The following is a 27,891-nucleotide window of genomic DNA, read 5'->3' on the forward strand; positions in this document are numbered from 1 at the left end:
CATGCCATCACCATTCTATCGTGTTCTCATTTCTTCCCTACCCCCCTGCTTCAGAGCAACAACAAGCAGTCTTTTTGTGCCTTTTTTCTCTTCGTTATCCACACAGACACCATAGCAACGTAAGCATGGAACCCATCGTGGATTCTGTTGAGAATCAAAGTATTATAATAATTGTATTAACCATGGTGCGCCTAAGGCTGGAGTACGTCCAAAGCTTGTCCAGAGTCTGCTAAAATGAGGACAAATCTCGGGAGGCCGTGAACATACAAACTCTTCTCTGAAGTGCCTGAATTGAGTAACTGGCAGATGCCGCTGGCATTTGATCCTCTGGACACAATGGAACGCTGGTTCTGGTACCATCAGATAATGATGCAGGTATGGGATGATCAGCAGTGGCTGCAAAACTTCCATATGCGTAAGGCCACTTTCATGGAAGTTTGCATATTGCTTTCCCCCATCCTGACATGCAAGAATACTTAACGAGACCTGCTCAGACAGTGAAGAAGCACATGGCATTGTCCTGTGGAAGCTTGGAGTGCCGTACAGTGACCTGTCGGGTGGGAGTAAGTTTGGAATGGGGAAATCTACGTGGGGCTGTTGTGATCCAAGTAGCCAAGGCAATCAATACCCCTCTGCTACAGAAGGCAGTGACTCTGGGAAACATGGAGGACATAGTGGTGGGGCAATTGATCTGGCCCATAGTAATCTGGCCCTGCTGCTGGGGCCAGAGCAGCACACCTTTCCCCCACCCGCAGCAGCTCCCTGAGTTGTTTGTGCAGGACTTATTAGAGGGAATCCTGCTCAGCACCACTGTGTGTGGAGCCCCTCACACAGCTAGACACTCCCAGAGCCACTTGTGAATCACACAAAGAATGGCACCGGCCAAATCCCCCCAGCTCCCAGCCCAGCACTTCAGAAATATTCCATCTTGTACTGCTCAAGATGAACAGTGCAAATTTATTAATTGATTCACCGACGGAGAGTGGATATACACCAGCCTTTGTGAAACCCGAGCACACTATCAGACACTTCAGGCAAACTCGCTGGTAAAGATAAACAGTTAGACAAATGTATTGACTACAAAAGAGATTTTAAATGACTATAAGTAATAGGCAAAAAGTCAGAGTTAATTACCAAAAGAAAATAAAGTATAAATACGCAGTGTAAACTCCCAACCCAATTAGACTGGACAACTACTAGATTGTGCTGTTTTTCTCACCCCACTAGACATTGCAGTTCTTAATATACAGGTTTATCTCTGAAACATGGGCCAGTCTCTTCTGTTGAAGTCTTCCGTCTTTTCAATGTCCTTGTTGCTTGCAGCAGAGGTGGAGGGAGGAGAAAGGCAAAGCATGGACTTGCTGTGTTTTATTTTATACTACCCTCAGTCCCATGTGCTTAGAGAATACAAGTTCAGGCATGTCTGGTGGGTACTGAGTCCCCAAGCAAGATTGAGCAATTCCTTTGGTGTGGCCTCATGCAGGTGAATAATTGAATTGTAGCTCTCTTGCCTGCCATTGGTTACTTTCCTTGCTGTTGTCTTTGGGGAGTTAATATCTGGATGATTCCCCAACTTCAGAATGTTTTAGTATTTATCAAACAACACAGTCTCTTAACTCTATATGTTCTAAAGATGCACATATTTAGATAGACCCGTGGGTTTCAGACAATCATAAGCTTTGCCCTTGATACTTTACATGGCATGCTTTTTATGCACGATCAGAGTTATACATAAATGAGGAATATGAGGGTTACAGGGTGCTCCCCCAAGGTACACAAAGTCATAGGGGGACCTTGGTGAGCTCTGTAGCAACCTCACTAGACCTCTACCAAGAGTATGGTATTTATAATCTGTGTAGAGAAGGTTGTTGCACTACAGGGCAGAGAAAAGGAATTTAGGGCCTTCTAAAGGGTCCCACCCAGGCATTTAATGATGTGTGGTTTCAAAACTGGCAGTGCAGCAACTATCATCTGTCTCCATCAAATCTAAAACCTAGAGAGATTTAAGAAGGGTTAGCAGTGTATAAATGAATAACTCTGTATAGCCAGGGGAAATAAGCAGAATATTTCACTAGCCATACTTAGCAAAATGAGAACCGCTGTTTATCTCTATATGGACAGACCAAGCACTAATAGTCAGGCAAGGATATACACTAATAGCCTGGCCTGGCTCTGGGTTTTGCAAGAGCCTTGTATTTTAATCAATCTCTCTCGCTCTCTCTCTCTTTCTCTTTTGTATGCAGCACAGAGACATGTCCTCACGTACATGGAGGATGCAGTGAGCCAGCTGCTGGAGAACAGAGAGGATATTAGTCAGTATGGCATTGCCAGATTCTTCACTGAATAGTAAGTACATCAGGAGTCTGCCAATAGGACCACCCTTAGGGAGGCTCTTGGAAGCAGGCAGAGAACATGGAGAATGGAACTGGACACATGCTGATTATGTTGTGGCAGTGAATGTTCGATTTGAGTAGGTTAGCCAAGGGCTGCCTGAGCGTGTTTCAGAGACATGCTTATTCAGAACAATGGGTCAAAATCAGACCTGATTTAAAAGCGGGACAACTCCTGTTGGCTTCACCAGCATTTGTGCTTGCTTATTCTGAGGCTGAATTTGGCACAGATAAGGCTTCTGTTCTTTGTTTTGCAACTATATCTGGATCATCATATACTATCCATCTTCAACGCTAATTTAAAAAATGTATTCACTTCTTCACAGTCAGGGAAAAAGAGGAAGTCTTTAGTTGTATCAGCAGTACACTCCTGCAGTGGGTCTGGGCAGATGTTCTGAAAGAAAATGGGTTGGGATGGAGGAAAAGGAAGGTTGCATTTTAACATCTTGAGACTGATTCTTGCTGCGCTGTCAACCCAGGTCTCCAGGCCCTCTTCTTTTCCATAGTCCCAAACCAAAGAGATGGGATATGGGACATATTTCAAGGCCTTTGTGTATAGCTCTCTTAGTAGATGGCTCTGTGGTAAGAGGACTGATTCCCTGTGGTACCTTATCCCTCTGATTCCTGTCAATGTTCCTGTTAATGTGCTCACTTTATCCTGCTCTCTCTATGAATTAACCATGGCTATTGTTCAGTTTTGTCCCATCTGCTTTTTGTTTTGTGTCTGTGATATGGTATTAAACCCCCACTCTGGGCAGCCCGGGGGTAAGGAACTGCTTTGAGCTCAAACAGCCCTGGCCTGACACATCTGGAGGAAATGTTCCAAATGGTGGAGGAATTAGAAGGCTGGAGAGCTCCTCATTAAGTGACAGATCAGGGAAGAGAGCAGATCTGCAGCCCCAGCAGGGAAGAACTGAGGGAAAGACAATCTCCTCCAAAGACAACTACCCAAAAGTCCTGTGTGAGGAAGGGGAGAACCTGCTATAGAGCATCTCTGGAAGAGGAAAGCGTTCCCCTCTCCCTCTCCCTCTCTTAGGGACTCAGAGTTTTGTTAATTCCCTTTTACTTTGTTTGGCCCAGCAGGGAAAATCTCTAGACCTGAACTGGCCCAGGAGGGTGGGTTATACTTCAGAAGGATGCAGTTGTTGCCCAAGAGAGGAAGAGAACTGCCATGGTACATGCAGCCTACAGAAGGTGCCTTGTGGAGGGAAGATGGTTTTCATACAATCTAAACCCAGACAGTGCCTCTGGGACAGTTGCAGGGGGGATGATAGGAAGTAGCCCAGGGAGGGCAGCCTTAAGCTGCCCCTGGCTGTAAGATCACTGATAGCCGTCAAATGGCTCTGGATCAGAGCCTCGTGGAGTGGGAGGGCTTGGCCTCTCCTACCAACACCCTGTGAAAGTCATGGGCCTAAGCCCAGACCACTGGGCAGTGCTATCAACCAACCTCTTAAGTGAGAACTATCACAGTCTGATCCTTGTAAAGCTCCCTTTATGTGTTTGGCAATCTGCTGTCTGGTCCATCCAGATTCAATAACCATTATATAAGGCTCAGCATAGTCACAATGGTCATGATAACTGATCTCAAGAGACCCCAGAAACCCAGATTAGGAGGAATAATGTGAAAGGGGATGCACCAAAATTTCTGCATTTGTAGAACATTCACCTTTCAAACATAACAGCTTTATTCTGTAGAGAGCCTTTCTATGCACTGTCTTGAACATAAACCCCACCAGCAACAGAATACAAATATGAGGTTGGTTCATAGGAATGTACCCGTGTGTTATAGACTGATGTGTCCTGGTGGTATGGATCACTGCTAACTGTGTTCTGATTGGCTAGACAGCAATTATGAGCTCCTCTGTTTTGGCCATGATCAGTATCAAATCAGAAACCTCATTCAAGATCATATAATTGATTTGGACAGCAGCTGGTCTCAGAGCTCCTCCATCTCACACAATACCAAAGGCCTAAGATAAAAATGTAAAATGCTGCATAGTGGATTATTATAAAATAACCTGTCTGTAAGGTAAATTTCTTTCTAATCCATATCAGCTTGCAGTTGGTTTATGCTTTGAGGCTTACAGATTTATATTGCTTTATAAAATTATCTTGCTTAACATAACTATGGATGGTTTCCTTATTCATATGGATGTCCATAGGTCTTTTGGAATTATATTTATCTCATAACTTTATTGACATCTAGTAGCAATGAGTTCTGCAGGTAGATTATACATTCACAGCAGACTGTCATCCTATTAGTAATTATTGCATTTATAACATACCCTCCCCAGGCAGCCTACATATAAAAACAGTATACAATTAAATAAAAACATAGGTAATCCTTACAAATCCAGGCAGTAAAAATTCAAGTACAATGAACTGAGATGTAGCAAAATACAAGATTAAAGAGGACAAAGAGATATATGTGGAGGATATAAATATGGAGTCAACACAACACATACTAATGACACCTAGGAAAGAAGATTTCAAGATGTATTTGAAAATAGTTTAGTAGAGAGAGTAAGACATGCCTGGAGGAGGGATTTACAGCTTCAATTAAAGTCTGGTTTCTTGTTGACCAAAGATGTTATGATGGATCCATAAAAGACAGCTGGTACCAGAGCACAGATGATATTCATGGTAAAGTTTAGTAAGGGTGTCTTGTATGCGTTTTTGTCCTTGCCATTCTGGGGTTTAACAAACAAATAGTGCCAGCCTCTGCCCCCTCTGCCACGTTATGGGAAAAGACAATGTGATGGGTTTAAAAATCAGGCAAAAATTAATGAAAATGCAATTTCCGGGGACATACAGTTTCTGACATTGGGCTCAGTAGCGTAGAGCAGTGGTTTTCAATTTTTTTTTCTTGTGACCCAGCTAAACAAAATTGTTAATGCTTGCAACCCAACATAATTACATCTTTTGACTAGAATGCATGCTCTGGGTGGAGCAGAATGAAAGGTCTGGGGTGTAGGAGGGAGTTATGGATTGGGGGGCCCTCAGGGCTGGGGTAGGGGGTTAGTGCTTATGGTTGGGCATGGGATTACCTCCAGCAGCTCTTGGTCAGTGGTACAGCGAGGCTTCCTTCCTTTTCTAGCACCACTGATCACACTATGCCCTGGAAATGGCCAGCTGCAGATCTGGCTTCTAGGCAGTGGCACACAAGCAGCTCTGCATGCTGCTCTCGCCTGCAGGTACAGATCCCCTCTCTTCTCCCATTGGCTGGGACTTGGCCAATGAGAGTGTGGAGCCAGTACTCAGGGTGGGGACAGTTCATAGAGCCCCATGGCCTCCCTGTCTAGGAGTCAGACCTGCTGTTGGCTGCTTTTGGGATGCAGTGTGGTTCACAGTGCCAGGACAAGCAGTACGCCTGTCTAAGCACTCCCACTAGTCACAGGTCATCCTATAGCAAGGTAACCCAGTGCTGGGTTGCAACCCATAGGCCAGGTCTACATTAGACCTGGAAGGTCGACTTAAGGTACGCAACTCCAGCTGTCTAGGATACATACCTAGAGTTGGCTTATCTTAAACTGAGCTTGGAGCTGACTCCACTGCAGGAGGCCAATGGGAGCAAACACTCCTGTTGACTTCCCTTACTTCTTGTGACTGCAAGGAGTATAAACACCAACTGGAACTACCCTCAGCGTTCAACTTAGTGGGTCTATACTAGATCCGCTAAATCGAGCGCAAGAACATTGATCTCTGGCATTGCGAGTGAAGACCATAGTTTGAAAACCACTGGTGTAGAGAATCAAGAAGACATGATCTCTCTGCTCTGGTAGTTTGTCTTGATTACAAAATGGAAAAAGAATGTTTATTTTTTATTTTTATATTGTGATGTTTCAGAGAAATTGATTTCATCACGTGAGATAGAAAGAAAAATTATAATCCATAATTAGGTGATGTCGTTGGATTCAAACTAATATGATAGGGGAAATCTTCGTAGTGACACAAGTTCCAGTTGTTTCTTCTTGTTAGATGGTGAGTATTTAGTAAGTCAGCTGAAAGCTTCTTACTTGCAGATTGACTGACAGAAATCAATGAAAATTTGAGCCACTGGCTTTTTTGTTGGGGCTGTGAATAGGTTGTGCCTTGATGTCTGAGGGATGCCTTTTTTCTCTAGGCCAGGAGTGGGCAAAGGACTTCTGCGGGCCAGATCCAGCCTGCCAAGTGGGTAGATGAGGCCTGTGGATGTCCTGTCACTCCCCCTGCAGCCAATCAGGGTCTGGGTGTGGGAGGAGCTTGTGAAGTCTCTCGCTCCCTGCCCCACAAGGGCCACGCGGCGCTTAGAGTGAAAGCACCTCACATTCCTTGTAACACTTTCAGTCTAAGTGCCATGCGCCTCTTGCAGGGTGGAGGCAGGGAGCGACAGACTTTGCTCACTCTTCCTGCCCCCAGGCCCTGATTGGCCTGGGGGTGGAGGGAGCTTGTGAAGTTTCCTCCTGCCCTGCAAGGGGGCAGATGCCTAGAGGGAACTGCCAGCTGTTCAGAACGGCTGGCAGTTCTCTCTAGGGGAGGGCAGGGGCAAAGACTTCATGTACTTCCCCACCTCCAGGCCAATCAGGGCCAGTGGGACGGGGAGCATGGAAGTGTCCTGGCCCCACCCCTTCTACTAGAGGCCCTGCCCCTTCCAGGGTAGCTTAGGGCCACTTCAGATATTAGTGAAGTGGCCCTCTGTCTAAAATTATTGCCCGCCCCCGCTCTAGGTCTAACCATGGTTCTGAATTTTGATCTAGTGAAAAGGGTTAGTACTTTTTATCCTCCCCTGGGTTTAAGCCTAAAATTAGTCCCAGTGTATGAACAGTAAATGTCAAGAATTCAGGGTGCTTATAAGACAGTGACGGGTACTTCTGTAAACTGAACAAGTTACCATTCTGGAAATGTGGTGTTTCCTATGAATACCCAAGGTTGTGAGGCACTTCATCACCACCCACCCTTTGTATGAAGAAGCCTCATCTGTGCCTGCTGTCTGACAATTCCCTGACTTGAATGGCTACTGGCGACACAAACACTTTTCCCTCATCCCCTTTTCTCTTTACACCATAGAGCACACAGCTCTTAGATTAGTTTATAGAGAGAACAAATATAAGTTTATTTAACAAAGAACAGATTTAAATGATAGAAAGAAAAGGTTACATCCAAAATTAAATCACAGTATACATACGAGAGGTTAATTTAAACTTTCAAGCCACCCTTTATCTAATTAAGTTTAGCTCACCCAAAAATCTTTCCAGTATTTTCAGTCTCACCTGGCTGTGAGCCTCTTTTCATGAAGCAAACACAATGTCAGTTCATTTCCCAAGTGGAGGACCTCAGATGTCTCCATGCCTTCTCCTGATGCATTAGACTAATTCTTGGATCGTTGTCATGAATTGGCAATCCTCCTTCCTGTAGATTTTGTGAGCTCGTTGACTTCACAGTCTTGATGAGTGGGTGATTCCATATAATCAGTGCCCGGGTGCAGCCTCCCTCCTGTTGCCCACCACAGTCAGTGGGCTGGGAGCTGGAAGCCCATGAAGGGCCAGCAGAGCTGGAAGCCCTGCAGGCTAGGGGCTGCTCTAGCTGAGCTGGAGTGGTCTCCTGTCCAGGATCCCACTTAATCAGTTAACTGGTTAAATCTAATGTTTAATAGGTTAACTGATTAAATAGAATTTTACACCCCTAGTTCAGATTAACCGTCCTCATCAACTCTGAGTAAGTTCCCTCAATAAGCAAGGGCTTGGAAAGAGTGAGCAAAGACTATGACCTCCGCCTATCAACCATACCTCTGTTTTACCAGGGCTCAGGCTAAGGAGGCTATGACACATCCAACTGGCATTATCTAGGCCCCCTTCCAGAGCATATTTGGTTTGCGCCTCCTTTCAAGTTTATCCCTTGGGGCCTTTTACATTTTCTGGTCACCGGTAACTTAAAAATTGAATGCTGATGAATGAGCCTCTCCCTGGCTCTTTGATACTTCTCTGAGAATGTTTCTCTGCAGCATTTCTTCATGCTGGATCCTGCTGCTCTGCTCTTCTCATCTCTTCCCATTCTGTTCCTGTCTGACCTTTGCCTACAGTACTCTGGGTACGTCTACACTACAGCGCTAGTTCGAACTAACTTAGTTCGAATTAGTTAATTCGAACTAAGCTAGTTCGAACTAACGCATCTAGAACTAAAAACTAGTTCGAACTAGCGTTTTGCTAGTTCGAACTAGTAAGTCCACATTGAGTGGACTCTGAACAGGGCTTAATGATGGCTGGAAGCAGTGCCGGCAGGGCATAAAAGGAGGACTTAGAGCATGGAGATACTGTCTCAGGCTAGCCGAGGGCTGCGCTTAAAGGGTCCCGACCCCCACCCCGGACACACAGTTCTAAGGGGTGCCCCGCTTGCAAAGAAGTTCTGGCTTGGAGTGCCCTGAGTGCCCACACTGGGCACATCACAGCACTCGGCCATCAGCCCGGCTGCACTTGCCGCAGGCTGCCATCTGGGGAGAGGGAGTAATTGGGGGGCTGCAGGAGAGCTTCCACCCCCAGAAGCCCGCAGAGCCAGCCCAGTCCTCCCCATCGGGGGCTCGTACCCCATTCCTCCCTCACCTCCTTCCACTTACCCTTCCTTAGCCCCCCTTCTTATTGATGTACAAAATAAAGATAACGTTTCTTCCAACATTGACTCTGTCTTTATTGAAAAAAACTGGGGGAGACTGGGAAAAGGAGGTGGGAGAGGGGAAGAGAAAGGCTGGGAGAGGGGAGGGCAACTAACATGATCAGGGGTTGGGAACAGGTCCCAGATGAAGAGAGGCTACAGAGACTGGGACTGTTCAGCTTAGAAAAGAGGAGACGGAGGGGGGACAGGATAGAGGTCTCTAAAAGCAGGGGTTGGGTGGAGAGGGTGCATTCAGAAAAGTTCTTCATGAGTTCCCATAAAGAAGGACTAGAGGACACCAAAGGAAAGGAATGGGTAGCAGGCTTGAAACTAGTAAGAGAAAGTTGTTGTTGTTGACAAAGCAAATAGTTAACCTGTGGAACTCCTTGCTGCAGGAGGCTGTGAAGGCTACAACTAGAACAGAGTTTAAAGGGAAGTGAGATCAAGTGATGGAGGTTGGGTCCATGGAGTCCTATTAGCCAGAGGGTAGGAGTGGTATCCCTGCCCAAAGTTTGTGGAAGGCTGGAGAGGGATGGCACGAGACAAATGGCTTGGTCATTGTCTTCGGTCCATCCCCTCCAGGGTCCCTAGGGTTGGCCGCTGTTGGCAGACAGGCTACTGGGCTAGATGGACCTTTGGTCTGACCCAGGACGGCCATTGTAAGCTCAGGGCTCAGTGTCGGGGGTCTCAGTGGACCCCCTTGATTTTCATGCACACCTGGTCCTGGGTGGCCAGGCTGGCAGCTCTCCTGCCCTAGACGGCCACTTTCCTGTGCCTAGTGCGGAGATCGTGGACGAGGTCCACGATGTCCGCACTAGCCCAGGAAGGTGCCCGCCTCTTGCAGTCCAGGGGAAGCTCCCGGGAGCCGCCAGCCTGGTCCCGGCAAGAGGGGGTGGGCTGGGGGGCATCGGGTGGGTGGCTCTGTGCCGTGCCAGGTGCAGGGTCTGCTAGCTGGGTGCTGGCAGGCTTGCACCTGGCACGGGCACCGTAGCCAGCCCGTGCCCCTTTAAGGGGTCCGGGGCCGGGAGGGGGGCATAGAGTTTCCCTGGTGTTGGCCAGAGTGGCCACCAGGGAAACCTGGGGAGGGCTAGCCTCCCACTAGTTCGAACTAAAGGGCTACACAGCCCTTAGTTCGAACTAGCTAGTTCGAACTAGGCGTTAGTCCTCGTAAAATGAGGTTTACCTAGTTCGAACTAAGCGCTCCGCTAGTTCGATTCAAATTCGAACTAGCGGAGCGCTAGTGTAGCGCATAGGAAAGTTAGTTCGAACTAACGTCCGTTAGTTCGAACTAACTTTCTAGTGTAGACATACCCTCTTTTGGTTCTTGGTATTTTCAGACAAATCTGATTTGGGCTTGTAAATGTGAAGGCATTGTTAGAACATGAATGTTTGCCAGTGTGTGCAGCTCTGAAAGATTGAGAGACCCTGAGTGGAGATCATGTTTCCCTAGTGCTCCTGAAAAGGAGATATGAAATACCAGAGAGTTTTTGTGTTCATGTTGAATACTCCATAGAGCTGTTAACTTCTTCCCCTCGTACAGAAACAGTCATCACATGCTTCTGTCCCTTTTCCTTTGGTAATTCAAATAAAACTTGCCATTATTACTGTCTTATGCTAAGGCAGGATGCTATACTCAGTGCACAGTATCAGAACAGAAATAGGCCAAAATAGGGGGTTTCAAACTTCATTGCACCATGACTCACTTCTAACAACAAAAATTACTGCATGATTCCAGTAGAAGGAACTGAAGCTTGAGCCTGCTTGAGACCCACTGGCCTGGTTGGCAGGGCCAAGGCCTAAGGCCCACTGGAGGGGGGAGCCAAAGCTGAAGCCCTCATGCTTTGGTTTCAGCCCCAAGTAGGGGGCTCAAGCTTCTACTTGAACCCTAGGCAGTAAGGCTTTGGTTTCAGTCTGGCCTGGGCCCCATCAAGTCTAAGCCAGGCCAGGTGACCCCATTAAAATAGGGTGTGACACATTTTAGGGTCCCGATCCACAGTTTAAGAAGTAATTCTGATAGCTGTGAAAGCTCTCAATGTAGGCGATTGCTCCCTTAAAGGAGAGAATAATTGACCAGAAGGAAGGACGTAGGTATTTGTGCAGATGAGGGAACTGTCTATCATGGGAAAATAACTTATTCTGGTTTCCCAATTCACCTGATTCCCCTGCCTCTGGAATCCTCCATGTAGCCAAGATCAGGCAGAGGCCAGCAATTTGCCCTCAGTTTATGTCTGTGTTGAAACTGGGAGGTGTGTTTGCAGTATGTGTAGAGATACCGAAGCTCACTTCCATCAAGCTAGACCAGTGGTTCTCAGCTCGTTTCAGTCCAACCAGTAGGCCAATCAAAAAATTTTCATGGACCACCTCCAGCACATGTAGCACAGGACGAACGACACAGCAAATGCTCAGCATGACGGCGGTAGCTACACTGATGCTCAGAGCCTCAGACGGAAGTTACTGGCAACACAACATGGTTGTGTCCTAGGTGACGCTATGGATGACGTGCCGCATGCTTGTGAACACGGCGTAAAACAGCCTAACGGCGGCACCCGCTCATGCCGTGTGACTTTGGACAATGTTCCTGTGGACCACCGAAAAAGTCGCCATGGGCCACCAGTTGAGAACCACAGAGCTATACCAAAGCTAGTTGGAGCAACAATAGTAGTGGAGCTGAAGCAGCCCGAGTGGGGGCATGGGCTATCCATACCTGCCCAGTATATACTCAGTGGGCGACTGCTATGCTGCCCATTGCTCAGGTATATCTGTATGGGCTGCAGTCGCACTCCCATTTGCGGCCTAGATATATCCTTACATGTTAGGACGCAACAAAGCCAGTCAGCTTGATTAGGAACTCGGTATCTTTGAGCATAGATAGAATTTATGTGCCATTCTAAAAGATCTGTTCCCCTTCAGTATCCTCCCTTCCAATGAACCACCTATAGCTGTAACTACCCATAGCTGAGAGAACAGGTAAACTTTCATTTTGAAATGTGTGGACAACATTTAAGGTGAGATGGTAGGACCCAATACTGTATGGCTTTCTGTCCTCTTTTCCCTCCTCCTCCTCTTAGCTTTCCCTATTTTAGCGTGGAGAGTGAGAGACCAAGCCAGGGTTTTGTAAGGCTAACAGGGTCTGACTGGAGGAGCAATAGTATGTGCGTTAAGTGCCTGGGTACTGTAACTTTAATCTGTCTTTGTCTTGTGTTCTCAAGTTTGTAAATCCTAGAGAAAAAGAATGAAGTGAGTGTGGTGAGGAGGAATGAGAGATACAGGATTACCGCACATATCCAGAAGTTCCCAAACTTAATTGAGTGTGCACCACATCTTAGAGTATATACCATTCTTTAATTTATCATTGCACAGCTCCCAATCATTCCCTTCTTGATTGCATACATGAGTAACTAGTCTCAGGAAAACATTTAATATATTTGTAAAATGTTTTAGTGTGATTTGGAAGCTAGAAACCATGTGACCCATAAACTCTATTAACTATCAAAATGTGCTGAATACAACTCCAGTGGTTCACAAACCATAGCTTGAGAACCATTTCTTGGAGAGAGAGGAAGTTAAGTGATGTATTCCACTGCTACCCATAGCCCAACAATAACTGCCCACAGGGGAAAGCTAACTTCATTGCTCAGAAAGATCTTTGAAACAGAGCTATAGCATTTGAGGATGTTTCTCTCCCCTTTCCTTCTCCAGTCTCATTTGTCCCAATCATATGGACATCTGCTTTCACTCCTGAGAACTCCCTGAGGCTCCTGTTGCAACATGCTATTACAGGAGTAGGGCTCAGTTCATCCTTTTGCCAATTAATGCATGTCTCCCTTAGCTTTAAGAGCACAACTCTGCTTCTCTCATGACTGGCCCTTATTTTACTGACCTTCTAACATGCTACTTGTGTTTACTTATTAAAAATCCCAGAAATGTATCCACTTTTGAATCTCTGTGAACTGCAGACTTTTCTGAAACCTGCCGTATAAGTAGGCTAATGTGTTTTAGTGTAACAAGCTTGATTTCTATGGCCCTTAAAAGGACTTGTTCCTCCTATACACTAGTGATCATGTTGTTTCTTGATCTTGACTTTGCTTTGACATTTAAGGACTGTAGTAAGGGGAAAGAAGCCCCACACAACACATCAGATACATCCAATCTACATATTTGCTGATATCTCTCTCTCTGTTGCCTTCTTGCCCATTTCTGACTCCACTGTGAGGCTGATTGTCCATGTGTTCTCTTCTCCCGCAAATGTCTTTCTGCTTTCTTCCATGCTGCCCCATGGATGGAATTAACAGAATTAATATACGTCCACCCTGCATTCTTCCTCTTTAGATGCTGTGACGTAGTGGGGGTACCTGGCTGGTTTCTATGCTGCTGGCTCTGGGGTAACCCCCACTGGCTGTCGTGGGGACCACGACCCAGCAAAACAGGATGAGTCACTATGCAAACCAGTGGCCAGACACCCCCCATGGAGAGGAACAAAGGAAGGTGGAATGCTGCCTTGGCTGGGGGGCAGGGCTGGAAGTTAGTGAGTTGGTTGCTGGCTGTCGGAGGGCATGGAGGAGAGCCTAGGGGAAGGGGCTGGAGTTTAGGGGCCCAGTCTCCCCCATCTCAAGGGGGCCTGAGGCATCCTAGCCCAGTTCCTGTAACCAGATTACATCTGTGCTGCGCTGTGCTGGAGGAGCAATAAACCACCCTCAATTCCACTGGCTGGTGCAGTCTGTTTGTGCCATTCCGGGGTGCAGGAGACGGGGAACCCCCAACGTGCCGTCACACTGGTGTCAGGGGTGGGATCCACTGCACCCCGTGGATGGAGCTTCCAGCGGTGAGCGACAAGGCGCTGTAGAAGCAAGAGCCCTGGAGCCAGGCGTGCTGGAGACAGAGCGAAGCGGTTCCTGGGAATCGTGGGGCGCTGCAGCACTAGACTGGTGAGTCTGCACCGAGGGGCCCAGCGGGCAGATGGCCTACGCCCGACTCTTGAAGGCAGAGCTGGTGGGGCTGTGCAGAGAGAGGGGCTTGCCTGTGCAGAAAGCAACCAAGGCCCAGCTGATTGCCCAGCTGGAAGATAATGACCAGCCACAGGGCCAGGATCTTGTCCCCAGGGGAAGCAGCCAGACCCCCCCTGAGAGTGTGTCAGGCTCAGAGAGGGGGAGGAGCGCTGGAACCCAACGGAGAGATGAGACAGCGTCTCCCGGGAGGCCTGCAAGCCGTAGCCCATCTAGGGCAGGGGACAGCCCAGCGGAGCTGCGGCGCCTGGAGATCCAGCTGCGGATCAGGGAATTGGAAGTAGAGGACCGAGAGAAGGACCGCCAGGACCGAGAGAGGGAGCGCCAAGATCGAGAGAGGCAGCGGCAGCATGAGCTGGCCATGGCAGAGCGGAGAACCGGCGGGGCACCGGCTGCGCCAAGTGCGGATGGGCCCCAGGGTCCCAGGACTGCCAGATGCTTGGAGAGGCCCGTGGTGGCCCAATTGAAGGACATGGGTGACATAGATGGGTTCCTCAGCGCCTTTGAGAGGGCCTGTGGGCTGCAACAGGTCCCCCCAGCTGACTGGCTGCAGGAGCTCATCCCCGCACTGAACCAGGAGGCGGCCGGAGTGCTCAGTCAGCTGGAGGACCTACAGCCAGGGGATTACAACCGAGTCAAGGAGGCCCTGCTGCACAAGTTCGGGCTGACCCCCGAGATGTACAGGAAGAAGTTCCGGGGGGTACAGAAAGGGCCACGGGAGACCTATGTGGACCTGGCCTCCCGCCTGGCGCAATACTGCCGCAAGTGGGTGTCTGGAGTCGGAGCCCAGACCGCAGGGGAGCTGCTCAAGCTGGTCATGATGGAGCAGTTCTATGAAGCGTGCCCACCCAAACTGAGGCTGTGGCTCAAGGACCGGAGACCAGAGAACCCCCAGGAGGCCGGGAGACTGGCGGATGAGTTCACGGAGAGCCGGTCCGGGTGTGAACGGGAGTCCCGGAGAGAGAGGGAACCGCGCAGAGACCGGATCTCGGCTGAGCGACGGAGGGAGTCAACTACGGGGCGAGACCAAGGAACAGGTCATCTGTGCCCCAGAGAACCAGCCAGGGCCGGGACAGAGACAGCCCAAAGCCTAACTTGCCATCGCTGTGGGCAAAAAGGCCACAAGAGGGCTCAGTGCACCAGGTCCCAGGACCGGGGACTTTCCAGGGTTAACTGGCTGGGGCGGGAGGAAGGGCAGGCTGCCCCAGAGGCAGGGGCTGGCAGGCAAACCTCAGCTCAGAGAGAGGGGAAGGATGCTCTGTGCACCTCCCCTGGGAGGTCTGATTCTCAGGAGGCGGATTTCTCCGTGTACCGGGTGGGGGCAGGACGGCCCCTGCGGAGCGAGTGCCTCATACCCCTGGAGGTGGATGGTAGGAAGGTGACGGGCTTCTGGGACACGGGGGCGGAGGTGACTCTGGCCCGATCCGACATAGTGGCCCCGGAGCGGATACTACCCCACGCGCAGCTGACCCTGAAGGGCATAGACGGGTCCCCGTTTAAGGTGCCTGTAGCCCGGGTGCATCTGAAATGGGGGGCGAAGGAAGGCCTCAAGGAAGTGGGGGTGCACCCGCACTTGCCCACCGAGGTGCTGATGGGGAATGACCTAGAGGAGTGGCCCCATGAATCCCAGCGGGCTCTAGTCACTACCTGGAGCCAGAGCCAGCGGGGGGCTGACAACGTGGGTCCAGGGAAGGACTCCTGGCAGCATCCTCAGGGTCCCATCCCAGTGGACACGGGGTCCAGCCAGGCTGGGACTCCGGACCTAGGCAGAGGTGGGGGACAGGTCCCGATCCCTGCCTCAGCAGCTGAATTCCAGGCTGAGGTGCCGGCAGACCCCTCCTTGCAGAGGCTGAGGGACCAGGCTGGCCTCCATGCAGCTCAGCCCCGGGGGAGAGGTGGCCAGGAGAGATTCCTGCGGGAGCGTGGGCTCCTGTTCCGTGAGTGGCTCCCCCCCAGGAAGGCGAGGGCATGGAGGGTAGAGCGGCAGCTGGTCGTCCCCCGAAAGTATCGCCTCAAGCTGCTGTATTTGGCCCACGATTCCCCCATTGGGGGCCACCGGGGGATCCGGAGCACCCGGCTGAGGCTGCTCCAGCACTTCTATTGGCCGGGAATCTTTACAGCCGTGCAGCGGTACTGCCGGTCCTGTGACTCCTGCCAGAGGGGCGGGAAGGCCCAAGACAGTAGGAAAGCGGCTTGGGGGTCTCTACCCCAGATAGACCCTCTGGGCTTGCTGAGAGAGTTATGGGAGGGGAAGTCCTCCCTGGATGGAGCATCGGGGGTGGAAGCCGCCCTGGCTGTCCAGAGAAGGCTCGCTGGGCTCATGGCCCCGGCCCGAGAGACCCTGGCCAGAGATCAAGGCCAGTGGAAGGGTGGGTGTGACCCCCGAGGACAGGCCTGTGCCAGTCGCCCTGGAGCGGGGCGGCGAGTGGACAGAGGGAAGCCAATTCATGTGGGGCCTCGCCACGGCCGGCCCGAGTCAAGGGGAGCACCCATGTCCCCAGGGCGGGTTCCCACGCAGAGGACCCGAACTTCCCTAGGTCACGAGCGGAGTGACCCTGCTCAGTTCGCTCTCGGAGGGGGGAGAACTGTGATGTAGTGGGGGTACCTGGCTGGTTTCTATGCTGCTGGCTCTGGGGTAACCCCCACTGGCTGTCGTGGGGACCACGACCCAGCAAAACAGGATGAGTCACTATGCAAACCAGTGGCCAGACACCCCCCATGGAGAGGAACAAAGGAAGGTGGAATGCTGCCTTGGCTGGGGGGCAGGGCTGGAAGTTAGTGAGTTGGTTGCTGGCTGTCGGAGGGCATGGAGGAGAGCCTAGGGGAAGGGGCTGGAGTTTAGGGGCCCAGTCTCCCCCATCTCAAGGGGGCCTGAGGCATCCTAGCCCAGTTCCTGTAACCAGATTACATCTGTGCTGCGCTGTGCTGGAGGAGCAATAAACCACCCTCAATTCCACTGGCTGGTGCAGTCTGTTTGTGCCATTCCGGGGTGCAGGAGACGGGGAACCCCCAACGTGCCGTCACAGATGCCCCCTCAGAACCCTCTTTTGCTGCCAATGAGAAATTAGCCAACTAATGATGGCTAAATTGTGTGGCTGATGGGGTCATCTGACTTTTTATTTATAAAAGGAAAAAAGAAAAGTGCTTTCAGCTGACTTGGAACCATCCTTTTGTGCATGATATTAACTTATATAACCATGTGTGCTTATAACTGTCACTGTCTTCTTCCCTTCCCCTTCCCTCACTGATGTCTTCTGGCTTGTTTGAGATTAGATTGTGAACTCTTCAGGGCAATGACCATGCTTTCCTTTGGGCTTTACAGCACCTAGCATGATGAGGTATCAATCCTGGTGAGGGCTTGTGTGTACTACTGCAGTGCAGGTAATTAAAAACAATTGTTATGTGTAAATCTTCAGGGCACTGCAGATCCACCAGACTTTGGGTGGGAAAGAGAAACCCTCGGAGCTGAACAGTCTGATTGCTGTCATAATTAAACTATTTAGTGAGGTAGGAAGCTTTGTTTTAAATTGTGGTTCACATTTTCAGAGGTTAATGAGGCTCTTGAACTTCTCCCACATGATCTATGCCAGGAAGCCCCAAAGAAAATACTTTGTTTTTCCTTCTCTTTCTCAAATATAATCTCCAAGTATTGCAAAGATGGCAATGTTCACTCAGCTCCTTAAACACCAGGTCCTTGCATTCTTCTGCTGTAGTGAGGAAATGACAGGGTTATGACACACAGACTGCCTGGCTGCAGTGAGCCATGTGAAAGATGTGAAACTACTGCTGTCACCAACCTGGCTGTGAAACAAGCCTTTTGGCTAGAAATCTCCACTGGGATTGTGTGCTGCTGACTTTTGACAGGTCTGCTGCTGTTAGCTGTGGTTCCCTGCTCCCTACGGGCAATGCTGCCCGACAGGAATATGCCACTCCTTCACTCTTCAATTATCTGTGGAAAGAGGCTAATGCAGTCACACAGAGGTAGGCAGTTCTGCTTCTGTGATCTTACAGCACACGTGAATAAGCCTTTCAAAGACAGAGAGACTCTAACCTAGAGCTTTGAAAATCTTGCCACACAGGATGGTAGAAAAGGGATTGCAGGCTTCCACAACATATTCATGTTACTTCCATGTGACGAGTGCTTGCAGTGGAATGGGAAAGTCACTGTATCTTTGGCTTGCTTAAAGATGGGGATAATTATCTGGTTCCTTCAAAAAATGAATTTCAATTCACCACCTCTGCTGTTTGAAAACATTTGTCCCCATGAAGGTTTATACAAATTGGGGATGCAAAAGGTTACTCAATTGCTCAGTTAACTGGTAAGCATCACCTTAAGTAGGTAATGCTTACCAGTTCCAGTTAACTGGTAACCAGTGGTGGCTGGAGCAGTTCCCTGCCTGCCATGGGCAGGAGGCTGCTCTAGCCCCGCAAGGGCCCCACCTTGTCTAGAGCAGTCCCTGTCTGCAGCGGGCCAGGGCACCTGCAGATAGGACTGTTCCCACATAACAGCCTGCTTGCAAGGAGCCTGGGCACCCTGCAGACAGAGGCTGCTCTGGCGGGGTCTGGGAGCCAGGAGCCAGCGTTGGGGGATGTGCCAGTTACCCATTTGAAAGAAAAGCAATATCCACAAAGGAGAATCTCCATCTGGCACTGCTACCTTGCAGCTAGTTCTTGGCTGCACAAAGGCAGGAGAAGAAAACCCTGAACAAAATTTACTTCAGAGAAGACATCAGGTGGTTGGCATCTGTGATGCGCTGCTTCCACATTTCTTGGTCTCCTAGCCTTTCGTTCTAATCAGTACCACAGAGTGGGATGTTCTGGTCTTAATACAAGCCTCTACCTCCCTATTTTTGTTTCTGGTGTACGTGCCAAAAATTCAAGTACAATGTCTTTGAACTGGCTTGTTGGAATGTGAGGACAATGTACACTGATATATCAAATGATTTAGAACAGTGTTTCTTAAACTTTTTGAGACCACAGAACACCAAACAATAATATTTTTTATGCGAAACACCTATGAAGATTTTATTCAAAAAAAATTGTTGTCAGACAAAAAAAGACAAAGACAAAAACAAAGAAGTAACAAAAACAAAGAAGTAACAAAAACTCCTGGCACACCTGTGAGTTGTTCACAGAACACCAGTGTTCCACTGAACATAGTTTATGAGAAGTGATTTGCATTCATTTCCAGCCTTTCTAGATTCTAGAACTTGCATTGTGTTTCTTTAGAACAATCTTTCTCCTTACCCAGAAAGCTCCTCAAGAGATGGTGGCACAGTTTTGGAGGTTTTCTTGTTTTTATATTTTGGTTTAAAGGAGGTTTGGCTTTCATCTTTATACTGCAGAATGTGACAGTGTCATACAATATGATTCGGAATACTTTAACTGGGCAACTAATGGATCTGATCCCAATATGGATATTATCAAAGAATTTTACATCTTTTCAAAGTCTGGAAAATGTGGATGTACTGAAGACCACACCAACAGCAAATGTCTGCAAAACCAGATGTGACTTTTAAGAAGAATCTAGATTTAAGGTCCAGATGCTTAATTCCATAACTATATCCTTAACAAAATGAATAGGCTTCAGAAATGTCCTGTAATTCTGACTTGTCTTGAAAACGATGGGGGTTTTTACACTATGTTTTTGCATATTTCTTTAACCACGTTTCCTTGTCTAGTTCTTGGAATTCTGAAAACCCCAGAGCTGGAGGTTGTCTGCATATAGTGCTCCGAAAACATACTGAACCAGGAAGACGCTGTCCTTGGCTCTAGCAATAATCTCTCATGCAGTGTTAGCAATAACATAAGCAATGTGGGTTGTATCAGTACCAGGAAATTGTAGCCATGTTCAGTTGACAATGATAAAAATTACAAGAGCCTTTTCTGTGATATACCTCATACCAAAGTAACTAACAGGTTGCTTAAATTTCTGAGCACTCTATTCCATCATCAGAGGACAAAGAAGACTCACATACAAGATGAGAGTAAGCATGCAGGCCATTGCTCTTGGGAATACATATACCATAGACTCATTGGACTGAAAGAGATCTCGAGAGGTCTTCTCATCCAGTTTCCTGCTCTCCATAATATAGATAATACTATATAGACCATCCCTGATATATGTTTGTCTAACTTGCTCTTTAAAATCTGTAATGACAGAGATTCCAAAACTTCCTTATGAAGTAGTCATCCATTGTGTATCACCCCAAGAGATGACCATGGGAGCTAGAAGGTATACCTGTTTGAATTCCACAGCAGACTGAGCCAGAGAGAACCTGGAAAGTCTCATATGGTTTTTATGTTTAAAGTATGCTATACTTAAAGCATAATTTCTCCATGTTGTAAGAGCTCTTAACATAACCCAAACTCCCCTCTTTGTAGCACTCCTCACACTAGTGTATATAATGCAGACTCATGAAGGACAGCTGCAGATTTAGGGTAGATTTTAGTAGCAGAAGAGAGGCAAATAAGTACCTTGAGAAATGCACTAGTATTTTGGTATGTTAAATCTAGAGTTCCTTTAAGTTGTTTCCTTCCTTCTGTTGCAGTAGTCTCTTCCCAAATGATGTTACCCAATGTGCAGAGCGGCCTGGGTGTATTGTTAGAACCTAATTAGCTGTATAATATTATGGAATCCATTCCCTAAAAAGGTGCAACTGTGTTCCTGTGATAAGCCCAATTATTTTTACCACCTCCATCTTCTAAAATCCACAAGTCATTTGCTGGAAAATTAATTAATAGATGATGTCTGGGGCCAGGATAGAATTTTTCTTCCAACTCTGAAGGGCATCAGACAAGGGATTCATGAATTAATGTACCCTAAATAATAGACGTGTTCACTAGAGTTCCAGTAATCTACTGTGTTGTTGTTATGGTGTAGCCAAAAAACAGAAAGGAGAAAAGAGAGAACTTTGTTTACTGGGCTTTTCTAGATGAAATCTATCATTCAGTACCAAATATTAGTTCATTCCATTTTGAAAGTTTTATATTTTGAAATAACATCCTGGTGACATTTCACCCATGGTGAATTATTTTTTGGCTCACTGGGAGTTTCACAGGCTAGGCCAGAAAACAGCAGGAGATGCTATGCAAGGATGAAGGATTTACTCCCTGAGTCACCTGACTGAAGGGAAGCAGAAAGTCATTCTATAATGTTTATTTTTCTTTAATAGACATTTTTATGGAGCTTACCATTATAGTTTGAGGACAAATCTTCATAACACCCTTCAAGGTTACCCAGGAAGTCTTTTCTTCATTTTATTGAAGAATAAACTGAGGTACAAAGGTTATGACTTGTCTAAAGTTGTGCAACGCGGACTTGGATTTCTCAACTCAATTCTATGCTCAACCACAAGAGCATCCAAAAATAGTGTAAGTCATAGAATAGCTGAGCTAAAAACTCACTTCTCTGTTTGTGTACCCTGTCACACCTCTGTGTTCAACAAAGCGTCAAATATCTGATAGGTAAGGGTGTGCAGTACGAATTTTTTTTTATTAGTCAGCCTGATGCTTTTTGGGAAGGAGTAAAGAGACTATAAGTTATTGAGGGGAAAGTTGGGCAATAACTTGCAATGACCACATACTATCTGCACCGATACTGAAGTGGCCCCTTCTCTCCCATGGGTGATTTACCCCTGAGTTTCAATTTTTTGCTACTTTTTTTTTTTTTAATTTAAATCCTTGTGTGTCGGCTACAAGCCAGTCTCTTCTGGTCTGAGTCACTAGATTATCACAGGTCCTGGAATTGCACCTGATCAGTCTGAAATCACTAGTGTTTAATGATTGATGCTTATCTCTGAAGCCCCCTTCCCTTTTTCTTAAGTACCTTCAAACATTTCTGCATGGTTACTCTCCCTTTCCTATTATACTGTTTCCCATCTCCTTGAATACTGGATTTCCCAGCTTATAACTCTTAGAAGAAGCTTTATTTCAGAGTAAAAAAGGTCCCCCATATGTGGCCTATTATATCCATATTGACTTGCTTACCCTTTTCAAACAGCTATTGTCTTTTAATGGGGTCCTGCCTGGTGGGGGGAGTTTTTAATTCCTGCTATATTAGAACGGCCAGCTTAAGTTACAGCAAGCTGCAGTATGGTGTGCTGATCAAAAGACTTCTGTTGTTTTAGAGGCTCTTTCTTTTTTATAATACCCTGGGCTAATAATTCAACACAGCAAGGTCATTGCAGGCTTGATTTGAGAGCCCAGGGTGTTAAATTACTGACCCAGCATAGGAAAGGTAAAGGGAATGGGGACTTCAAAACAAAACAAAAATCCAAAAAACAAAAAAACTTCCCCTTCTTAGAAGCCATAACCTTGCTTTAGAGGGCTCCCTCTGCTAAAAAGCAACATCATCAGGAAGCTGACTCTCTGCCTATTCTGAGCTGTCAGAAGTGCTGCTAATTTCCTATTGAAACATTACTTCAGGATCATCTCCATACCATCTATGTTCTCTCTTCAGTCAAACCTTATCCTGAGTGCAGGCCAAACAGCCTGAAAAAGTCTACTTTTTGAGCCATGTCCCTTTTCAGATGAAATGAACTTGTGGGTTAATGAAACAAGGAAAGATTTTTGGAATCCCAATGTCTGCAGTTGCAGTGTTACATGATCCAACCATGCCAGATATCCAGTTCATTCATTGCATTTTGAAAGTTTTATATTTTGAAATAACATCCTGGTGACATTTCACCCATGGTGAATTATTTTTTGGCTCACTGGGAGTTTCACAGGCTAGGCCAGAAAACAACAGGAGATGCCATGCAAGGATGAAGGATTTACTCCCTGAGGGTACGTCTACACTACAGCGCTAGTTCGAACTAACTTAGTTCGAATTAGTTAATTCGAACTAAGCTAGTTCGAACTAACGCATCTAGAACTAAAAACTAGTTTGAATTAGCGTTTTGCTAGTTCGAACTAGTAAGTCCACATTGAGTGGACTCTGAACAGGGCTTAAGGATGGCCGGAAGCAGTGCCGGCAGGGCATCAGAGGAGGACTTAGAGCATGGAGATACTGTCTCAGGCTAGCCGAGGGCTGCGCTTAAAGGGTCCCGACCCCCACCCCGGACACACAGTTCTAAGGGGTGCCCCGCTTGCAAAGAAGTTCTGGCTTGGAGTGCCCTGATTGCCCACACTGGGCACATCACAGCACTCGGCCATCAGCCCGGCTGCACTTGCCGCAGGCTGCCATCTGGGGAGAGGGAGTAATTGGGGGGCTGCAGGAGAGCTTCCACCCCCAGAAGCCCGCAGAGCCAGCCCAGTCCTCCCCATCGGGGGCTCGTACCCCATTCCTCCCTCACCTCCTTCCACTTGCCCTTCCCTATCCCCCCTTCTTATTGATGTACAAAATAAAGATAACGTTTCTTCCAACATTGACTCTGTCTTTATTGAAAAAAACTGGGGGAGACTGGGAAAAGGAGGTGGGAGAGGGGAAGAGAAAGGCTGGGAGAGGGGAGGGCAACTAACATGATCAGGGGTTGGGAACAGGTCCCAGATGAAGAGAGGCTACAGAGACTGGGACTGTTCAGCTTAGAAAAGAGGAGACGGAGGGGGGACAGGATAGAGGTCTCTCAAAGCAGGGGTTGGGTGGAGAGGGTGCATTCAGAAAAGTTCTTCCTGAGTTCCCATAAAGAAGGACTAGAGGACACCAAAGGAAAGGAATGGGTAGCAGGCTTCAAACTAGTAAGAGAAAGTTGTTCTTCTTCACAAAGCAAAGAGTCAACCTGTGGAACTCCTTGCTGCAGGAGGCTGTGAAGGCTACAACTAGAACAGAGTTTAAAGGGAAGTGAGATAAAGTGATGGAGGTTGGGTCCATGGAGTCCTATTAGCCAGAGGGTAGGAGTGGTGTCCCTGCCCAAAGTTTGTGGAAGGCTGGAGAGGGATGGCACGAGACAAATGGCTTGGTCATTGTCTTCGGTCCATCCCCTCCAGGGTCCCTAGGGTTGGCCTCTGTCGGCAGACAGGCTACTGGGCTAGATGGACCTTTGGTCTGACCCAGTACGGCCATTGTAAGCTCAGGGCTCAGTGTCGGGGGTCTCAGTGGACCCCCTTGATTTTCATGCACACCTGGTCCTGGGTGGCCAGGCTGGCAGCTCTCCTGCCCTAGACGGCCACTTTCCTGTGCCTAGTGCGGAGATCGTGGACGAGGTCCACGATGTCCGCACTAGCCCAGGAAGGTGCCCGCCTCTTGCGGTCCAGGGCAAGCTCCCGGGAGCCGCCAGCCTGGTCCCGGCAAGAGGGGGTGGGCTGGGGGGCATCGGGTGGGTGGCTCTGTGCCGTGCCAGGTGCAGGGTCTGCTAGCTGGGTGCTGGCAGGCTTGCACCTGGCACGGGCACCGTAGCCAGCCCGTGCCCCTTTAAGGGGTCCGGGGCCGGGAGGGGGGCATAGAGTTTCCCTGGTGTTGGCCAGAGTGGCCACCAGGGAAACCTGGGGAGGGCTAGCCTCCCACTAGTTCGAACTAAAGGGCTACACAGCCCTTAGTTCGAACTAGCTAGTTCGAACTAGGCGTTAGTCCTCGTAAAATGAGGTTTTCCTAGTTCGAACTAAGCGCTCCGCTAGTTCGATTCAAATTCGAACTAGCGGAGCGCTAGTGTAGCGCATAGGAAAGTTAGTTCGAACTAACGTCCGTTAGTTCGAACTAACTTTCTAGTGTAGACATACCCTGAGTCACCTGATTATTCACATCTAATTATCACATCTACCCACAGTTTAGTAACGATTTCTTCTTTGTTAAAGCTAATTGTCAGAAATAAATCCACAGCAACTGTTTCATATCTTATCTTTATTGACGAGTTTCAGAGAAATTCCTCAACATATTATCATTAATTGCATTAAAGGAAGATGTCCTTCTTTCCTGCAGCTGACTTCGTTGTCTTTAAGTCATGAGGGATGCTGAAGGAAAAGATACATTTGATGCAGTAGTTTTTGACCTACTGGTTGTGGGTAATGCCTCCTCTCTTCCCCAGGATGGGTAACTAAATGAAGATTCCAGTGATTGGTTAGTTAAAGTATTATAGCAGTAAATATGATACAAACAGCTGTAGAATTGGGGCCTTAAATAGGTGTGTGTGTGTGAGAGAGAGACAGACAGATACTGTCTCATTATCTTGCAAGTGAATAGGAATGCCCTGTGTCTCAGTGGGAGCTACCATTCTAATGATACTTTTCTTTTCCACTGAAGCCGTGTCTGGTGCTGCAATGTAGGGCTGAAAAAGACCAGTTTTGCCATTTTAAAGCATTGCAAATTGGAAGGCTCCAGAGTTTATCATAAGGTAACCACTGCAATTTTGAAATTCATTGGGGTGGTTAACAGTTGTTAACTACATACACATATTTTTAAAATGTCAAAATATGCCTGAGTTTTGAAACCTTAAGACTCTAATGTTTTCTATTAGCAGAGCTAGTTCTGTCATACTTTTCATCATCAAATCACCAAGATGGAAGCTTCCTGCTTGTTTATTTCTATTTGCTTCTTAATTTTGTTTTAAATATTTACTCTCCTTTGTAACTAGATGTAGTGATTTTTAATCTTTCATCTTATACTGGAGTCTCAGTGTAGAGGGTTCTTGCCTTCTTTGCTTTGTGCTTTTGGTGAAAATGAATGCTATACTCTGTGAGTCAGGGAGCCAGAGTCCATTTGCCATGCTTCCCTTTTTTTAGGGGAGGGGTCCTGTGAATTAATTCAATGCTTTACATTAGTAACCAAAGGGGGCCACCTGCCTGGGGGCCAGGAGGGTCCTGCCAAGCTCTTCTGTCCTTCTCTGGGACATGAGGTTCTCTTTGCTTAGTGTATTTTGGCTTTGCCTGTTTCTAACAGGCAGAGGGTAACCAGTGTGGTGAGTTTCTATTGGGATGTTACCATAGCATCCCAGGACTTTTACAATCTATTTAGAAGCCGAAAGGTTTGAAAAGAGTGCTTGAAAGTTTCTGAACTCTGGCAGGATGCCGAAATGTAATTACAGAAAAGACAAAGCCCCATTGAAAGCTGCTTCTGTTCAGAAAAGCAGCACCTGAGTGCTGGAGTTCCCAGCACAGCCTTTTTCTTAGAGCTTTGGCTATGTTATCACCATATCCTCCTGAACTCCTTCTTCCTCTCTTGTGCACATCAGAGGCATAGAGTGAATGCACTACAAGACACATCATTCTTAATACCGGCATCTTAAAGAGTCCTTTCTGCAGTTTGGCTGGTGTGGGGCATGTAAGGACAGGGGCTAAAAATGCATAGATCTCTGTTGAAGTCCTCACTGCAAAGGCTTTTCACAACTTCTGGAGCCAGCCAAGATCCTGGGGTTTATTTTCTCTTCTCTCCCCAGTTCACTCATTGCAGTGGTGGGAAAAGCAGCTTTGCTAATGCAAGGATTACCCATCTACCTAACAAAACTTTGGCGTGAAGTACAAGTGCTTACAGTAAATTAATGTGAACTAATGAGGGCTGTAGTTTATTTCGGGTGCAAGTACGCAAATTAGGAATCGCATCTATGGTAACTTGAGTTAATGTGCTAATTTGCCTGCCTCCCCTGAGGTTTTTTAGAGTTTCTTTTGTTACCTTTTTTTTTTTTTTGAGAACCAAGCAACTTTGAGCTTCTTGCTCAAAGTCTGAAATCTGTGGTTTTGAAGCATATAAAGTTATTGCAGTTCTTTTTTCTTCCAGAGGCATTCATGTAGGAGTCTACAGAAGAGGTGAGAAGCAATACTTCATGTAGCTAAGGGGATAGATAGTGTTTTCATAGAATCATAAGACTGGAAGGAACTTCAAGAAGTCATCTAGTCTAGTCTCCTGCACTCATGCATGGCAGGATTAAGTATTATCTCTAGACCATCTTTGACAGGTGATGGTCTAATGTGCTCTGAAAAATGTCCAATGACGGAGATTTCACAATCTCCGTAGGCAATTTATTCCAGTGCTTAACCACCTTGACAGGAAGTTTTTCCTAATGTCCAACTTAAGCCTCCCTTGCTACAATTTAAGCTCCTTGCTTCTTGTCCTATCCTCAGAGGTTAAGAACAATTTTTCTCCCTCCTCATAACAAGCTTTTATGTACTTGAAAGTAGTTATCATGTCCCCTCGGTCTTCTCTTTTCCAGATTAAACAAACTGCATCTTCAAGCAGTGTCCCATGGGTGCTCCACTCTAGGTGTCGGGCTTGTCCCAGCACCGCAGATCGGAGATCTTTTCCAGCCGTAGTCTGCTGGACCGTGCATGTGCGAAGTGCGGCTCGTGGCTTTTTGTGCCGTTTGAGTGCGCGCGGTCCAGCTCCCGCCAGTTCCTCCTGACCGTCCTCAGCCACGGACAGACTGAATGCTCTCTCCATAACTCCTGTTACATTGAGAGAGAGAGAGAGAGAGTTTACTGTTAGTCTTAGTTATTAGTTATAATTGTTAGTCATTTATAGTTACTCGTTCCAGTCATTTAAAAATTTTTTTTTTCCTTCACAGTAGTTAGTAGTTATTGTAAATAGTTCAATGCCTGGTTTTAAGAAATGCGGCGAGTGCCACGAAGCAATGCCTGCCTCCGATGGCCATTCCCTGTGTATCAGATGTCTTGGGGAAGGCCACATACCTCAAAAATGTCCCCATTGCTCAAAGCTCACGGCTAGAGCAATAAGAGATAGGGACATGAGTTTAAAAATCCACTAAGCCCTGCAACCCCAAACTCAACAACCCATCTCAACAACCCATGGGGCATGCAGAACAACCTAACAACCCATCTCTATCATGATCCCTTCCTCCTCCTCGGGTGAGTGTTGGCAATAAGCCAGGGACCTCAGGTGCATTGGCCGCACGCGGCGCTGGAGAGCCAAAGGCAAACTGAAATAAGTCGGCTCCAAGCCCCTCGATATTGAGCTCCACGGTCTCAGCCGTTCCCTCGGTCTCCAAACC

General features: G+C 47.5%; 1 protein-coding gene across 5 annotated transcripts in view; it reads left to right on the top strand.

Annotated features, from left to right (window-relative positions):
* The window catches only part of CSTPP1 (centriolar satellite-associated tubulin polyglutamylase complex regulator 1), a 133,727-nt gene that overhangs the window by 21,451 nt on the left and 84,385 nt on the right, over nucleotides 1–27,891 (top strand). For all 5 annotated transcript variants that reach the window (XM_075927617.2, XM_006135343.5, XM_075927619.2 and 2 more), the window contains one exon: nucleotides 2,244–2,346. In XM_075927617.2, coding sequence (XP_075783732.1) covers nucleotides 2,267–2,346 — 80 coding nt within the window. In that variant the 5' untranslated portion in view covers nucleotides 2,244–2,266. The remainder of the gene's footprint in view (nucleotides 1–2,243; nucleotides 2,347–27,891) is intronic.

This window comes from Pelodiscus sinensis, chromosome 5, assembly GCF_052426305.1.
Source record: "Pelodiscus sinensis isolate ZL-2025 chromosome 5, ASM5242630v1, whole genome shotgun sequence".
Lineage (NCBI taxonomy): Eukaryota > Metazoa > Chordata > Testudines > Trionychidae > Pelodiscus > Pelodiscus sinensis.